Source organism: Eublepharis macularius, chromosome 11 (genome assembly GCF_028583425.1).
Source record: "Eublepharis macularius isolate TG4126 chromosome 11, MPM_Emac_v1.0, whole genome shotgun sequence".
Lineage (NCBI taxonomy): Eukaryota > Metazoa > Chordata > Lepidosauria > Squamata > Eublepharidae > Eublepharis > Eublepharis macularius.
The window spans coordinates 31353949-31372169 of NC_072800.1; the positions used below are offsets into that span (position 1 = coordinate 31353949).

General features: G+C 40.7%; 1 protein-coding gene across 2 annotated transcripts in view; it reads left to right on the top strand.

The window, feature by feature from the left end:
• The window catches only part of GLB1 (galactosidase beta 1), a 44435-nt gene that overhangs the window by 15708 nt on the left and 10506 nt on the right, over nt 1-18221 (top strand). Inside the window, exons 6-15 of one of the 2 annotated variants that reach the window (XM_054991239.1) lie at nt 1728-1908; nt 2986-3044; nt 4794-4915; nt 5002-5042; nt 5829-5941; nt 7823-7897; nt 9103-9192; nt 10184-10297; nt 15604-15735; nt 16924-16979. In XM_054991239.1, coding sequence (XP_054847214.1) covers nt 1728-1908; nt 2986-3044; nt 4794-4915; nt 5002-5042; nt 5829-5941; nt 7823-7897; nt 9103-9192; nt 10184-10297; nt 15604-15735; nt 16924-16979 — 983 coding nt within the window. The remainder of the gene's footprint in view (nt 1-1727; nt 1909-2985; nt 3045-4793; nt 4916-5001; nt 5043-5828; nt 5942-7822; nt 7898-9102; nt 9193-10183; nt 10298-15603; nt 15736-16923; nt 16980-18221) is intronic. The other variant, XM_054991238.1, reaches the window with a different exon arrangement.

An 18221-nucleotide genomic window follows, 5' to 3' on the forward strand; every position in this document is an offset into this window, starting at 1 on the left:
GAAGGCAGACTAGCTGTGTGTTGCCTGAGTATACTGAAGTATTTATGACAGAAATATAACCTGTGTGGAACCTGAACTGAGCATGTTCAGTCGGGGAAAGAGAGGCCAGCTGTGTGCTGCCTGAGCAGGTTTAATATTTCTGTGAATATAGAGTCAGAGGAAAGAGAGGCTGGCTGTGTGCTACCTAAGGAGTTTTAAGCATTTCTGTGAGAGAAATATAGAGTTAGAGAAAGAAGCTATGTGTGAAGCCTTAGAAGAGATCTGTGTGAATGAGTTTATAGGAAGTAACTTTAAGAACCGAGAACTACGTTTATGAAACCGATATGCTTCTTGACTAAATAAAAGTTTATTTTGTTTTGTTATATCCCAGAGTAGCTGTCATTGCTATACCCCATTCCTATCCTCAGGGCCACATAGAACCACGAAGGAGCCTGACGCTTAGCAACATTACCAAAGGGAAAACTTAAATAAAATATCTTGGAATATAATATTCCTGGTGGCAGCAAACTACCCAGAGGGTGTTAAGGGAAAGATTAAAAGAAAAATCTACCCAAGAGAAAGTAAAGGTCATAACAGAGAGCAACCCCCCCCCAGGGCAAACCCACCCACCCACTCCCACCCACCCACCCCCTTACCTGGCCAGCAGGGAGAGGGGAGGCTGATCAGCTGGGTGGCGGGGAAGCACAGAGCCAGTTCCTGTGGCAGCCCGTGCCATCTCCTCTGCCACCTTAGCGGCTAGCTGGGTGGCAGGGAAGGCCAGAGCTGGCTCCTGCAGGTCCCACCTCCTCCTCCTCTACTGCATTAGTGGCAGGGAAACACAGAGCAGGCTCCTGCAGGGCCCGCCGCCACTGTGTTACCGGCCAGCTGGGAAGCGCAAAGCAGGCTCCTGTGGGGCCCCCGCTACCTCCGCCGCCACCACAGCAGCCAGCTGGGTGGCAGGGAAGGCTTGGATCTTCCTGCCAAACAGCTGATCCACAGGTTTAAAAGCACGGAAAGGGGCATTTAAACCCCAGCCGGCTGGATCAGCTGCTTGGCGCGGATCTCCTTGCCAAACAGCTGATCCATAGGTTTAATTGCCCCATTCCGTGCTGCTTCACAGTGGCACGTAAAGGGGCATTTAAATCCCCTTAAATGCCCCTTAAAGGGGCATTTAATTCATATCGCTTCAGATATGAAGGGGTTTAAATGCCCCTTAAAGGGGCATTTAAACCCCTTCATATCTGAAGCGATATGAATTGCTTCAGGAAACTTTGATTAGGGGTTTCCGAATGCTGGGCCCGATTCGGAAATCCTGAATCATTGCGAATCAGGTCCATTTCAGGTACTTTACCTGAATCCGAAACTCATATTGCACACCCCTAATTTTGATCCATTTGCAGAAATTTTACTCTAGAAATATCTTTTTCCTCAGTGGGAAGATAGTGTTTAATATAATAGGCAAGCCATGGGGAAATACTGATATAGCCAGCTGTTAAGCTCTGTCACTTTGAGAAGGTGTTGGATTTGGGGGGTTGGGATGGGAAAGCTGGCAAGATTGATTTTGTCCAGTGGAAAAAATTGTTCTTTGTGGTCTGTTTGTAGTTAACATAGGAGGGTTTTCCCAGGGTGTCATTGAATTATTGTTCTACAGATCATCAGACTTTTGCCTGCCTATTTAGGTTTCTTGCTATTTATTGGTTGTCAGAGGGGTTTTTGTCATTTATTTGTATGTGCTTAAAATTCTTTAGGTTGAAAATGAATACGGAAGTTACTTCGCTTGCGATTTTGATTACCTCCGTTACCTGCAGAGTCTTTTCCGACGCCATCTGGGGAGTGAAGTGGTGCTGTTCACAACTGATGGAGCAAGCAAGACCTTCTTGCGTTGTGGAGCTCTTCAGGGCCTTTATGCAACTGTGGATTTTGGACCTGGTTGGTGGCAGTCTTGGGCTGTAATTCTGAACACACTTTCTTAGGCATAAGCCCCACTGAACACAGTGGGACTTATTGCCAACTACATATTCAAAGAGTAGTTTATAAAACATTGAAAAATAGAACTCTGGGTAGAGATCAGTGAGATAAGCAAACCTAGTCTCTTATACCGCCCACACATCACTTTGGAATAATTTCACCTTAAATTAGTCGGTATAGAATATTAGATGTCTTAAGTAAAGATAAGTTCCCACACATCTTGTGTCATTCCCATCAGTTCTAAATTTCTATTCAACAGGAGCTTCTGCCTTCATAACATCAAAACATTGAGGAATTTTAAAACAGAAAAAGTATTGTTTAAAATATTCCCCCTTTCAAGTATTCACAGTGCAAAAATAATGTATGTTCAACAAGTCTCTGCTCGAACTGTCGCTTTAATTTCTGCTGAATAATGTTGAAAATATTTTACCATTAATGTAGTCTGCAGAACTGAACGTAGGAATATGTTATAATACTTCACCAGTGTGCTGACAGACTGCCAAGTCCTTTCAATTCACAAAGAATTCTACTTCACTGAAAGGCAAGTTTCTTGCCAAGGAGGCCATTAATTTAAAAAGATTGGAATGATGGTTGAGATCCCTTACAGGTTAACATGATGACCATATCCTAATGAATGGCACAGCTACATGTGTGCTGCTCTCCACTGTTTACCTTTTCAAAGTGGCATAGGCCTCCACCCACTTTCTGCCTTTTCTTTAATTTATTGTAGGTAGTTATATCTGGGCCTTCCTCTCATTCTCCTTACTTCTTTCCTTTTGGTTGTACCTTGGGCAGTTTCTTAATTGGTGCCTTTTCATACTCGAGAGCCTCTCCTTCATACTATAAAAGCACTACAAAGTATATGAAACATCAAATACCAGTTTCTTGAGATTATGCACTTTTGCTTAATTTACCACTTTAAAAAGGAGGGCCCGTTTCTCTGTGTGCAGTACAGACATTCTCCTTAAGAGGGGGCTGTTGTAGCAGTGAAAAGGCTGTACTGGACTCAAGTATGACTGTTTGCTTCCTTGATTGCAGGTGGTAACGTCACAGCAGCATTTTTACATCAAAGACGCAGTGAGCCGAAAGGCCCCTTGGTATGAGATTCTTTGCCTGTTTTGATACATGACTCCTGATAATAAGGTGTTTGGGGAGTGGTCTGATCTAGGTGTAGGCTTGGGGGTTTGTCTATCAGAAGTTACTGCAGACACATCAGAAACACAGGCCTGTCACTTGTGATTCATAGCTGTTGCTTGACTTCAAGCAAGTTACAAAGTAGTGAAATGAGTGTATGTAGGTGGGGAAAGTTTGTGGGGGGGGAGAGTAGTAGGGCTTCTTTACGCTAGCTTAAACATTTTGCAAAAGTGAATGGTAATTAAGCTGGTTAAAAACCCCTTCTGAGAATATCCAGTCAAGAAAACCACGAGCACCTTTGTCTGTCCAAACACTGACAATTGTCTCTGCCTTCCAGCAGCATTAAAGTACTCCAGCCTTGTTTCAGAGAGGGGGAGAAATCGCTCACGGGAAAGGGTGAAGATGCAAACATGGAGAAGATTTTTTCCCCTGATTATAAACCTATGCCCCTTTCAGCTCATAACACCAGAGTTCTACTCCCTCTGCCACAAGGGACAATGACTCATAAGTCACAAACTCTGCCATGGAAATACGCATGGCTGGTTCCATAAAATAGCAAAGGAAAAAATCTGCCAGTTACCAGTGCATTGAAGCCAAAGGCCATTTCCTAAGGAAATCTGAAGGGATTGGCATCTCAGGGTCAGGAAATGCCAATACAAAATTGTTATGGAGGTTTAACAGATTTTGGATTCCTTTTTTTCAATTAAGGACAACATAGACTATGACATACCAATTTCACCTATATATACATTTCTTTAATAAACAAGGAATGGCAAGGCTTGTCCTGCTGTATACAGTTATTTTTTGTTAAACCCAGGGCTTTTTTTCAGTGGGAACGCAGTGGAACGGAGTTCCGGCACCTCTTGAAAATGGTCACATGGCCGGTGGCCCTGCCCCCTGGTCTCCAGATAGAGGGGAGTTTAGATTGCCGTCCGTGCCAGTGGCGTGGAGGGCAATCTAAACTCCCTTCTGTCTGGAGATCAGGGGGTGGGGCCACCGGCCATGTGACCATTTTCGCCTAGGGCGATTTAAACTTTAAAAAACTCCCCCCTTGTTCCAGCTGACCCAAAGTGACGTCATTGTGCGGTCCTGAGTTCCACCACCTCTTTTCCCAGAAAAAAAGCCCTGGTTAAACCTTCACATAATACTATGTCATAGGCTGATATGATCTGTGATATAGAAAACTAAATGTTTAGACAAGTCCATGTAGGACAGATCTTTCCATTATTAGCCATAATAGTTGAAAAACTCTGGGTTGAATCCTGTGAGCCTTCAATTCACAATTATGGATCTTTTCCCCACTTGCCACTTTCTGTCACTGTCCCCAGCATACCCTCTGCTGAGGCTTGGTGGCTGTAATGAGACGCACCATGACATTGGGGGAGGAGACTTCATAATTAGCTGAAATCACCCATGTCCCAGTTGCATGCGGACAAGCTCATAGGATCCATATTTAGAGGTAGCATCCCATTAATTTCCAGATGCTGGTAGGGGAAATCAGGCTGTTTGTATGGCGGATGTTAGTATGATGACCTGCTTCTTAGGAGCGTCTGTCCAACCACTTTGGAAGCAGAGTTTCTGGACTGAGTGTATTTTTGGCATGATCCAGCAAGGCAATTGTTACACAATTAAATATGGAGCAGAAGATCTGTTCCTGGGCTGATTTTCTTATAGATTTATTTCTATTCAGACCTTCCTCTGTCTCCTTCCAGGTCAATTCTGAGTTCTATACTGGCTGGTTGGACCACTGGGGTCATCAGCATATTACCATATCAGCATCAATTGTTGCTAAAAGCCTTAGTGACATTTTGGCACATGGAGCGAATGTTAACATGTATGTAAGTCATTGCTGTTTAAGTAAGAGCTTGAGAGTTTCTGGGGCAGCCTGTTTTTTGAGCACTGACTTGTGTATTTTTTTAGGTATATGTTCATAGGAGGGACCAATTTTGGCTATTGGAATGGTAAGAAAAGTGTGTGTTTGTGTGTGCATGCACGCATGTGTGTGTGTGTGTTTTTAAATTGTTTAATTAAACCTTTTTTGACGCTGTCAGGATAGTTTCGGTTTGGAAGGAAGGAAGAGAGAATAACCCTGAAAGCAAATTGGGAGCTACTGGTCTCCCTTCTATGAAACAGAGGAGCAAGGGTATATTTGTTGATGCTGCATGGCATTAAATACCAGAGTAATGGAAGAAAATCTTCCCATGTAATGAGCAGCTTCTCTGCGGACCTTCACTTTCAGGAATGCAGCCTAAGAGGCAAGAGACAGGCATGGTCAGAAGAAGTGGGTATCTGATGCTGGTAATCCATGGCCAGTGATTAGAATGGTTGGTGGAGGGGAATTAGCTCCAGACTTAAAGCCAACCTCTGAACAGTGAGGTCAGCCAATCATCTTGGAGCATTATTTAGGAAAAGATCAACATTGGCCAATATTCAAAGACCAGATTTCACCACATGAATTTGGAATGCTGCCGAGGTTCCCAAATGGGAGAAGAGCAAGATTTGGGTCCAGTAGCACCTTAAAGACCAACTAGATTTCCAGAGTATGAGCATTTGAGAGTCAGAGCTCTACCTTAGAAATCTAGGTGGTCTCCAAAGTGCTACTAGACCCCAATCTTGCTCTTCAGCTACAGACCAACATGGCTACCCACCCGAAACTAATGGAAGCAGATTACTTTTAAAAATATTCTTCTAATAAGGTGTACATGAGAAGATTACAATTTTTCTACTCCCCACCCCCTTCCTTACAGGAGCCAATATGCCTTATTCAGCACAGCCTACTAGTTATGATTATGACGCTCCACTGAGTGAAGCCGGAGATCTCACAGAGAAATACTTTGCTATCAGGGAAGTCATCGGCATGGTGAGTTTCTTCTAAGGGGTGATTTTCCTGAACTGTATATGACTTCCCGGTTATGACAGAAATTGAGACCAGCTGCTGTTTCTTGTTGTATTTGAGCTCTGTGACCACCTGATTGGCTGAACAGGATGCAAGGTGTTGCGACCCTGGTGTAGGCAACATAATGTGCAATATTTTTTACCAACCAAAACTCTTTTTGGAAATAGTGTCCCTGATAGCAGTGTGCAGATAAGAATGGGAAGGAAGCTTTGGTATAGCTTGCAGGCCATTGAAATCAGTGAGGTAAAGTTGAAGTAAATCAAAATACTTCAGGTTAGCTTTAATTAAAAATAATAATTAAGTGCTGTTAAGTTGCAACTGACTTATCAAGTCCCCTTATGGGGTTTTCAAGGAAAGAGATGGGCAAATGCCATTGCCTTCCTCTTCATAGCAACCCCAGTCTTCCATGGCGGTCTCTTATCCCAAGTACTGTGGCTGACCATGCTTAGCTTCCAAGCTCTGGCAAACTCAAGCTATTCAGGGCTATTCAGCTGCTCAGGATGACGTTAGTGGTTGGCAAAAAGAATTGCAATATTAAGAAGCCACTTTACTTGATCACAGAAAGGGCAAGAAACATCAAGCTAGATGTTACCATCTATACGATCCATACATCGTTTTTCAGTGTTTTCTTTTTTGTCTGTAAATAGCAGCTTTGGATTTCTGCTTCAGAGTGTGGCATGGAGGGAGGAAGTTAACTCTTTCTTTCCCATTCCACTTCCATGATCTCAGCCACCTCTTCTGTACTGCTGTTTGACTTGTGGAGGAAAACATACAGCCATCTGGTATTGACCTGTAAGGCCTTGTGTGGACTGGGGCCAGCGTACTTGAGGGACCATCTCTCCCCGTATATTCCCCAGAGGACCCTCCGATCAGGAGAAAAACAATTGTTATCGGTCCCTGTCCCCAAGGAGGCCTGCCTTGCCTTGACTAGAGCCAGGGCTTTCTCAGTCCTGGCTCCTACTTGGTGGAACGCTCTGTCTACTGAGACCAGGGCCTGGCAGGATTTACTGTCTTTCTGCCAGGCCTGTAAGACAGAGTTGTTCTGCCAGGCTCATGGCTGAGGTTGGGCCTCCGCTGGCAGGAGGATGCAACATCTACCCCCCTCCCAGTGAAAGCTGCCCACCACTGTTGGTTTTTCACCTGCTGTTACTGTGCTGCTATATCTAGTTGTACTGCTGTATTGTTTGTTTATAGTTGTATTGCTGCCTCCAGGCAAAGAGTGCTGCTATTTTTAGATGATGTTTTAATACAGAACGTTTAAAAATGATTTTAAGGTTGTTAACCGCCCTGAGCCCGCTTGCTGGGAGGGCGGAATACAAATATGATATAAATAAATAAATAAAAATAAATCTGTATGACAGCTGTATGTTTTTACAACAGAGCAAACTGACCATGGAATAGCAATGGAGATCCCTTATCAAAATGGGACCTCTTCACAGTTGCTGTTTACATTTTCTAAAGCACATCATGTCTGACTTGCTCCATACAGTAAAAGTCATTTATTTAGATATTGTAGAACAAATGGGCACTGCCTATTATGATGTCATCTTGCACAAGCATATCAGTCTGTTGATATACACAGGAGCTGAATAAAAGCATGGTGGCTCTTGTGCTGTTCCCATTCATTTCCAAGAGGCTTGTACAAAAGAGCCCCCCTGCTCGCCATGGCGCAACTCGGTCATGCCCAAAGCACACACTATTAAGAAATTCAAAGGAAATTCCCTTGAAGATTTTAGAGAAATGGTCTTCATCCTATAATAAAATGGTTTCTTAATATGTGTGTCATATAAAAATGAAGTTGATCCTTTGAGGTTCAAACCTTCCTTTTTGTTTGTCTTATCCCAGTACAAGGAACTTCCAGAGGGTCCAATTCCTCCAACAACACCCAAGTTTTCCTATGGAAAAGTTGCACTACAGAAGGTAAACAAGTATATATTAAATTGTAAATGAATGCAGAGCTGGGTTTTTTGTCTTGATAAGTACTCCTCCTTACAATAGGTAGAAATATTAGCTTGCTTTATTAGAAGCTTGTAAATGATGCAGAGCAGAATAACAGCTTGGTGAGTTGTTGCGTGTGTGAGTTTTGCGCTTGATGATGGGAATTTTTAGCTTTGTCAATAGCTGAATAAATTCATTAAGAACTTTCCATGGTAGATTTTGTGGCATATCAATGAAGCACAATGTAAGCATGCCATTTAAGAGTGGTAACATCTGGAAGAATTGCTTTTTGGATTGAAGCATATGTCCAAGATCTGGGAAGCGTAAGATATATTCTATATAATCTACACTATGTGTGAATATAAAAATAGTAAATATAAAAATCAAATCGACCCCATCTCTTGGGTGTGCAAAATTTCCCTCCTTATACAGTGATCATATTAACATGTCATGGATCAGGCCAGAGATCAGCCTATTATATCCATCTAAGACATGGGATGTTAAAAGCTGCAATAGCCCAAGTGGCCGAAAACAAAAATCTTTTCCTTGACCTGAATAATCCATCTTGGATAACAATATTTGGTGGGGCTATTTTTCAGGTACTGTGACTTGGATAATCCCACCCCCTTCCTAATTCAGGCATTGTCCTATGAAGGGCTTTTTTTCTGGGAAAAGAGGTGGTGGAACTCAAGACCACACAATGATGTCACTTTGGGTCAGCTGGAACAAGGGGGAAGATTTTTAAAGTTTGAATTGCCCTCAGCTAAAATGGTCACATGGCCGGTGGCCCCGCCCCCTGATCTCCAGACAGAAGGGAGTTTTGATTGCCCTTTGCTCCACTCGGCAGCGTGGAGGGCAATCTAAACTTCCCTCTGTCTGGAGATCAGGGGGCAGGGCCACTGGCCATGTGCCCATTTTTAAGTGGTGCAGGAACTCCGTTCCACTGCGTTCCCGCTGAAAAAAAGCCCTGGTCCTATGTCCCCAAAGAGCAACATGGGGAGTGTGCACATTTTGGGCTGCAGCAAGACCGAGTAAGGTCTGCTCTGCTGATGGAAATCCCTTCTATCAGCAGACAATTGGAATGGGATCTGTGCCTCTGAGCAAAAAAAAAAATCTAATATAATATAATTGTTCTGCTTTTATGCCTTTAAGTGCAGTTGCAAATGTTTGTTTCTCCTGTGTTGTAGGTAGGCACCGTGAGGAGCCTTCTAAATGACCTGTCACCATCTGGACCAGTTAAAAGTATCTACCCTTTAACATTTGTTCAACTGAAGCAGGTAAAGATTGATCCTGGAACATTATACACTATTGAATAATAGTGATGCATAACCAGCATACAGTTGAATATCTTATCAAAGATGTGCCTTTAACTGTTTCATACTGTGCTGTAGCCTTCTGAGTAAGCTTTATATGCTTTTTGGAAAGATCTGTATTGTTTGTCTTCCGTGTGCTCTTCACAGGCAGAGTGTGGACTCTGATACTAACTTTGGCTTCCTGAGAACTGTAGCATTTGCTAGGAATTCCTTATAGTCTGGGTTATAGTTACAGTAATACCTGAAGGCCACTTATGATCATATAATAAACTGATATACTTGGAGAGAGATTGTAGGAACAGCCAACCAAAGTACTTGGAAGGGGGAGCTTAACAAAGGAGCAGCCAGGGAAGCTGAAAAGCAGAATTGTGAGTTTATTAGACAGGATTGCTAATTTAGTGATAGAACTCTGGGGATAAGTGTGATATTTGAGGGGCTAGATGGATAGAAAGAAAAGCCGACTGCAAGAATCTTGCATTGAGTGGACCTGCTCTGGACCCAGAGAGTGGAGGAGGTGGGATGGGTGGATGAAGCTTGGTGATAGGATATGTTTTGAGGGAGGCAGAATAGATGTAAGGAACAGGCAGATATGCACAGATCTTACAAGGAAAGGAGCTGAGTGAGAGAGCAAAAAGACAATCCAATGAATACTGAACAGCAATAACTTTTTAGTTATATTGCCGTCTTCTTCTGGTGGAACAGTCTATTGGCTTTAAGTCCTAGATGGGATTTTAAAAGAACATGGTTAAATCAAAATAATTTAGTATTTTAGAGCTGTTTTATTAGATTGTTATCTTGTTTTCTTAAAAGTCAGCATGCCTTAGTATTTTACTACAAAGTGAATGGAAGTTAGATATAGTGTTTTTCTAATCTATAAGATGGGAATATTTGGCACTGCTTTACTTCATTTTCTAACTCTCATCTCTAATGACTTCTTCCCATTTCCCTCTTGTAGTATTTTGGTTTTATACTGTACAGAACTAAGCTACCAAGAAACTGTAGTGAGAACACCACACTCCTTACACTGTTTGATGGAATTCACGATCGTGCTTACGTCTCTGTAAATGGGGTAAGACTTCATAATTTCTGGCTTTATTGCTACTGAAACTACAACTGTAAGTATTTTTTCCAGGCCTAGGACTTTGCTTGCGTTGGGCTGGTTCGCACATTCATGTACATCACTCTCTCTCTAGCTTGTTGATTGATGACTTAAGGGGAAATTTGTGACCTGCCTCCATGGGTCAAGTACTGTATTTGAACTTAAGATCTAATGATGCAAGAGCTCTGTCCAGTTTTAGATGTGTAATCACCTGATGGTGCAGTTACTGAGTAATGGACGTGCATGTGTGAATGTCAACATATCCAAAAATACTTTAGGCCTATAATAGTAATGTGAGTGATGCATTTTTTTAAATAGTTCTCTGTAACAATGTTTTGCTTAATTTGATATCACCCTGTAATGGTTTGCTGTTTGTTTTAAAACCCTTTTAAAACCTTTGGCTTTGGACCTTAAATTTAGCTCCTCCTTACTTTACCTTAAACTTACACCTTAGAATGGTCTGGTCACAGCCAACACACTTTTTAATTCCACTAACACTGAGCTTAGATGTTCTGTACTTTACCTTGAGGACACTTTCCCTTTTTCGTTTATGTGACCTGTATATTGCGGCCTTCCTGACTCCCTCAAAACATTTTCACTGCCACCCCAAGCTTGTGCCTTAGATCTCAATTTAACTGGTAATATATATAAGAAGGCTTGTTATAGATGGTAGTGTGACAGAACACTCAGCACGTGAGGGTAGTTGTGAGGTAAAAAATCTTTTTTTCTTACACAAAAGTAGAATTTATTTGTAAGTACATAAGCTTGATGGTTGGAAAGTTTTGCTAAGCGTATTGTTTCAGAATAGTTCTTAAACGTGGTGGTTTCAAAGACAGTTATATATTCAAAAACTAATTTTCCAATAGGTCTTCACTAACAGAATATACTTAGAATTTATAGGTGGGGAATATCATGGATTGTTGTGACTTCAGAGTGATACTTACTCCTCCCACAATTTCATAATGAGCCCCCCAGCTTTTAGTTTTCTAATATTCTACACATCTTAAAAGCTGCCTCTTAATGTCAAGCATGTATGGTGTGTGTGTGTTATAGGTCTTGCACAAACATTTCAAAAATATTTTTAGAACCCCACACTATTTTTAAAAATCCTGTTTTCTTAAGCTTACTCATTCAGATAAGACCTAATCATTAACCTAAAGAAAAAAATGTTAATTTTACTCACAAATGAGGCAGCTGGATCTGCTCTTCAATTCAAAAGAGGCACAAATATTCCATCTGTTTTCTCAGCGCTCTAGAAAGAATAAAATGCACCCTTACAATATGTTTACTAAAGGAAAACAAAACCTTTATCTGTACAGAATAGTTGCATAATATTAGTTCTACTTGTTTGTAAATTGACTAAATAGTAACATAGTAAAAAAAAAACCCTATTTCTATCACTGTACAACTGCTTCAAAAATAACAAACGAAGGAAAAGTCTCTTATCATGTCTTTTCTCTCATAATTATACCAAACTTTATTTTAAATGAATATTATACCAAGTTGAATCAGTATAAGTGCTTAAAAAGATCAGTCACTAAGTGAAAGATGGAAGTAACTTATGATTAATTTTTAAGGTTATAAATGAATCATAGGTACCAGCTTCTCTATCTTTTGCTACTACTAGAAATTATCAAATGTTCTGTAATTCCAGTATGGCAGCTCATCCTAAGGTAGAGCAGGTCATCATTTCAAAAGAAACAAAACTTACTATATATCCTAGGATTAGTGGTAATAGTGAAAACTAACATGATCTGCCAGATAAGTAAGAGACCCATAAAATGTACACTGAACCATGGCTTCACTTGGTATGAGGAAGCCCAGCAATGACCCAATATCATAATTTGTATCAGCTGCTTAAGAGATTCTTCTGGGGTTTTTTTTTTATCCTACACTTCCTTCTCTTCTTCTCCCAACTGCCTTGGAATCTTCACAGGCTAAATGGCCCTATTCAAATCCCAGCTCTTTCATTGGCTTAGAAGGATGCTAGAATACTATCCTATCAAATGGGTTACACAGTGTTCTTTAATAAAATAAGAATCACTATTTATACTGTTATAACTTAAAAACTCTCTACAAAGAAAAATTACAAGAGAGCCAAATTATCAAAAAAATTAGCTAGAATTTTTCACTGTTATCTGACCAGGAGCATGAATGTTGTAATTAGTTACAATATGACAGAAAAAAGACAAAGATGTAGGATTAAAGTTATGCTTCAGGACTTGCTTGATTTCAGAATGCCAAAACTCCTATCAGGCTGTCCACACAGAGAGCACATTATCATACTGCCAATACCCTAGGTATTCATAAGGGGAAGGGGGAAAAGAGATAAAATCCTAAGTGAGAAATTCCCTACACATCTACATCACATCAGCCAGTCATTTGGGAACAATTGAATTGAGTCTTAAAAGTCATCTGACCTCTCTTCTATGAAACTTTTTTGAAATAATCTCCTTAGCCCCGTGGTGCAGCCATTTGAGCATACTGACCCCAGAGGGCAGGAAGTTTAAACTTTGCCAGAACTATTTTCTCTTCAGAAACTACACCTTCCCCACTGAAAGAGTTCTCGTTAGTTTCGGTGACGATCATAGCATTTTATCTCTTCAAATTATGATCTATTTTTTATTTTTATTTATTTTTTTACTTCAGTTATACTCTGCCTTTCTCCCCAGTGGTGACCCAAAGTGGCGTAGCTCATTCTCCTCTCCTCCATTTTATCTTCAGAACTCCATGAGGTAGATTAGGTTGAGAGCGAGCGACTGGCCCAAGGTCAGCTAGCAAGCTTCCATGGCAGAGTGGGGACTCGAACCTGGGTCTCCCAGATATTGGTCCGGCAATCTTAACCACCACTCCAGAGTGCCTGTTGGCACAAACTATTTATTTACTTTACTTTACTTAATTTGCTACCCACCTTTCTCACTGAGACTCATTATGTTATGGATTACAAAATTTAAAAAACAATTCAGAGAGCACGGACCTCGAATAAATAATGCTATAGAACTAGGATTTCAGACTTGAAAAACAATGCAAACAACCACCAGGGTATTCTTGAACTATCCTATCAAATGGGTTACACAGTGTTCTTTAATAAAATAAGAATCACTATTTATACTGTTATAACTTAAAAACTCTCTACAAAGAAAAATTACAAGAGAGCCAAATTATCAAAAAAATTAGCTAGAATTTTTCACTGTTATCTGACCAGGAGCATGAATGTTGTAATTAGTTACAATATGACAGAAAAAAGACAAAGATGTAGGATTAAAGTTATGCTTCAGGACTTGCTTGATTTCAGAATGCCAAAACTCCTATCAGGCTGTCCACACAGAGAGCACATTATCATACTGCCAATACCCTAGGTATTCATAAGGGGAAGGGGGAAAAGAGATAAAATCCTAAGTGAGAAATTCCCTACACATCTACATCACATCAGCCAGTCATTTGGGGACAATTGAATTGAGTCTTAAAAGTCATCTGACCTCTCTTCTATGAAACTTTTTTGAAATAATCTCCTTAGCCCCGTGGTGCAGAGTGGTGAGCTACAGTACTGCAGCCCAAGCTCTACTCATGACCTGAGTTCGATCCTGGCAGAAGCTGGGTTCAGGTAGCCAGCTCAAGGTTGACTCAGCCTTCCATCCTTCTGAGGTCGGTAAAATGAGTACCCAGTTTCCTGGGGGTAAAGTATAGATGACTGGGGAAGGCAATGGCAAACCACCCTGTAACAAAAGTCTGCCAAGAAAACGTCGTGACGCGACATCCCCCCATGGGTCAGTAATGATGCAATGCTTGCACAAGGGACTACTTTTACCTTACCTTATTCCCTAACCATTTGCTGGTTGAAGGGAAAAGAGGAGAAGATATCCAACTGTCGGACCTGGATCTAACTCTAGATCTGTTTCTAAAGGTTAGAAAGGATGCATCAAATCCCATCTCTTTTCTGATTGCTGGTTTCATAGAGTCTGGCCTACCGTAGTGAAGGGTCTATTTTTTATTGCCAAAGTCTTACCTGTCCAGTAGAGGCATATGGAACACAATCTTCCTTTCTTTTAACATGAATTGTGTGTTGCCATGTGGGAGAGGCTGGGGCACTAACTTGGTTAGCTGTAAATCACAGTCGCTGGAATTTATGTTATAAATGGTTTTGAGCTCAAGCATAGCTAGAGTCAACATCATTGTAGAAGTAATGCTGCAACACGTTTAATTTTGTAAATAGAGGGAGGGAGGGAGGAGTGTGTGAGCTTGTGGATTGCTCCTGATATCTTAACCATGGCTTAGAACATTACATCTGCTCTTGGCTTTAGAGGCCAGGTAGGAGAGTGAGAGAAGGTACTAGGGAAGATCAAGGGACACAGGATATTTCCTGAAAATTCTTTAATGTACATAATAACAGATCAGGGCTGTGTGAGCTACAGATCTTGGGCTGCTTGAACACTCCCATTTTGTGAACCATTTTGAAATGATTCGGTCTAAAGTGGATGGGGGATGCCTTTTTCAGCCATTTTTTTTAAAAGAACAAAAGAGCAGGACAAGAGAAAATAGAGATTTGTTTTCAAGTTCTTTTTGAACAGAGTGTCATTTTTTATTCAGCCATTTGAGCATACTGACCCCAGAGGGCAGGAAAGTTTAAACTTTGCCAGAACTATTTTCTCTTCAGAAACTACCCCTTCCCCACTGAAAGAGTTCTCGTTAGTTTCGGTGACGATCATAGCATTTTATCTCTTCAAATTATGATCTATTTTTTATTTTTATTTATTTTTTTACTTTAGTTATACTCTGCCTTTCTCCCCAGTGGTGACCCAAAGTGGCGTAGCTCATTCTCCTCTCCTCCATTTTATCTTCAGAACTCCATGAGGTAGATTAGGTTGAGAGTGAGCGACTGGCCCAAGGTCAGCTAGCAAGCTTCCATGGCAGAGTGGGGACTCGAACCTGGGTCTCCCAGATATTGGTCCGGCACTCTTAACCACCACTCCAGAGTGCCTGTTGGCACAAACTATTTATTTACTTTACTTTACTTAATTTGCTACCCACCTTTCTCACTGAGACTCATTATGTTATGGATTACAAAATTTAAAAAACAATTCAGAGAGCACGGACCTTGAATAAATAATGCTATAGAACTAAGATTTCAGACTTGAAAAACAATGCAAACAACCACCAGGGTATTCTTGAACCCTTCTGTGAAAGTATAGAGAAATTAACAAGAGCAACTATGTAATAGACCTTAGAACAATTGGGTACTTTGCCATGTTTCATATTTGGGATTTGTTCTTACACAGGTTTCTCAGGGAGTCCTTTCAAGGAGGGATGTGTTAAAGCTCAATATAACGGGGAACGCTGGAGCGTATTTGGATTTGCTGGTAGAAAATACAGGCGGAGTAAATTTTGGAAGATACAACAACGACTTCAAGGTATATGTTGTCTGCCATAATTATCCAGCAAATAGGTAGCCATGTTAATGTTGTTGATGGGCCCCGCTGCATTTGTAACTCTGCCGAATCTATGTCATTGACATCTGTTCATATTAGTCCAATGTAAGAATCAAGGAGAGGAAGAGTTTGGGAACAGTCTTCAATCAGAATTGATTTAACTCTGAGGACCCTTCCTAAAAACTATTAATTGCAAGTGCTGGCACAAATGACAAATGTCTATTGTGAAGATGAAACCAAAGCAGATACCACGCACTAAGAGCATTGCATAATGCGTGCAGCAGCATGTACCCGCTGTCACCTTGCGGCTCTGTATGGATGCAAAAAACAAAACACAACTCTCGCTTTCATACAACATTTCTCAATATGTGGCTCTATTTGGATTATGTGGTCCTTGCTGGGGCGTTGCATAGGACTAACTCCTCCCAATATTTTGTGTTTTGAGATCGTCTGAGATGTACAGCAGGACCTGATTTCTGCTTTTCATCATAGTTGTCATAACATGGGGAGATGTGTTCTTCCAGTTCCCTCTAATGGTGCTGGTTAATCATGAAATAATTTTTAGTAAAAATTAGAATTGGTGGAATAATTTTTCTGCCTCGGTCCATTTTATATGAATGCTTTCTGTGTTGTCATATTTAGCCAAATGTGTGCCCCAAAAGACCTCTTAAATCAACCACAGGTTTTTTTAAAAAAAAAAAAGTTTAGCAGACTCTAGCGTTCATTGCTGCAACACAGGATGTGGAAACTTGTGTGTATGAAATGTAGAGTCTGAAGGTGAGATCAGAATCCTAGATTAAGTTAATCTTAGAAAGTATCTCTGAAAGTAGAGTTTCGTTGTGCTCAGGTATTAAGATGACAACTTTTGGTCTTGGGACCTCCTTTCTTAAGATGACTAATATATACCTCTAAATGTTAGCCTTGAGGTTAGCTATTGAAATAAGCAGGTAAGGCAATTTCTAAGTTTGTGTTTCTGATCTCTTTGATTTCCCTTTTAGAAATGAACAAAATGATCACAGCTTTTGGGAGAGTTCTTTGTAACCATACCACATAAGTTTTTTTTTAAAAAAAACAAACGTGAAACCCCACTCTCCTCCCCTCTCCCCGCCCCCCATTTTAAAAGCTATCTTTTACTTATACTCTCTTCTGTTTTTGTTATTTTTATTTTAGGTACTGACAATGCTAAGCTCCTGTAGAGTTCTGAACACTGAAATGTCTAACCTCAGGTGCAATTAAAGAAATTACTTTAACATTTTCTTGTCGAAAATCACTTTGCAAGTTTGAAGTCATCTGGAGTTTCTAGAGAACGTTATAAGTCATTTGTTCAGCTTTTACAAATTTCTGCTGATTAGTGGTGAAAATTACAGGAATTTTGAATTCCTGGTAATAAAAAAACCTTTATGAAATATAGCAAAACACTAATAAGCATAGTGCAAAGGCAGACTAAAATAAGGGAAATTATTGCCGATTGAAGTGGTTTCCTTAGGGTTTTTCACTTGAATGTTTTAAATGTCACTTACTTTGCATTCAGCATTGTCAACCGTGCATATCTTTTATGACCACAGAAGTGAATTCAAGCATCAGTTCAGGAGGATTTTTTCTCTCTGGAAGATTATTTTTCTCTGGGAACTAGAAGTGAACATAAAATCTCCATACTGGCTTGAACTGGAATGAAACCTTCCGAACAGGCAATGGGTTAAAAATAAAAGGTTGTTTCAATCGGGGGCATAGAAGGGTTGTTTGTGGGCAAAGCCTCCTCCCTAGAAACAAGCAAAATGTGCACCAAGATTGGTATTTCTCTTATATTTACCTTTAATCTCAAATATAAACATCTTCATTACGTAAGAACAAAGAAGCAGCTAGTCTAAATAAATGATGAACTAATTGTGGAATTTCTCAAAGTTTATCTTCTAAATTATTTTAAATTAGAAATGTTTGGATGATCATCTCAAACTATTTCCTTGGAGTGTGAGACTGGCAAGAAACATTTGGTCAGAGTAATGCTGTTTCCAAATAGCTAAGATGCTCTGCATTGTTTTCATCACCACTGTGAACGCACAATCATGTGTGTTGACCAGGGCTTTTTTTCTGGGGAAAGAGGTGGTGGAACTCAATGGGTTGCCCTCGGAGAAAATGGTCACATGGCTGGTGGCCCCGCCCCCTGATCTCCAGACAGAGGGGAGTTTAGATTGCCCTCCGCGCCGCGTGGAGGGCAATCTAAACTCCCCTCTGTCTGGAGATCAGGGAGCGGGGCCACTAGCCATGTGATCATTTTCAAGAGGTTCCGGAACTCCGTTCCCCCGCGTTCCTGCTGAAAAAAAGCCCTGGTGTTGACAATGGAACCTCCATGTGTGAACATTTTCTGTGTACTGTCTTGACTTTTTTCTGACATTTCTATTCCACGTTTGTTCTCCAGTGATGCTGTATAGGCTTCGGGGGCCATTTTTGGTTCTTCATCCATAAAGTAT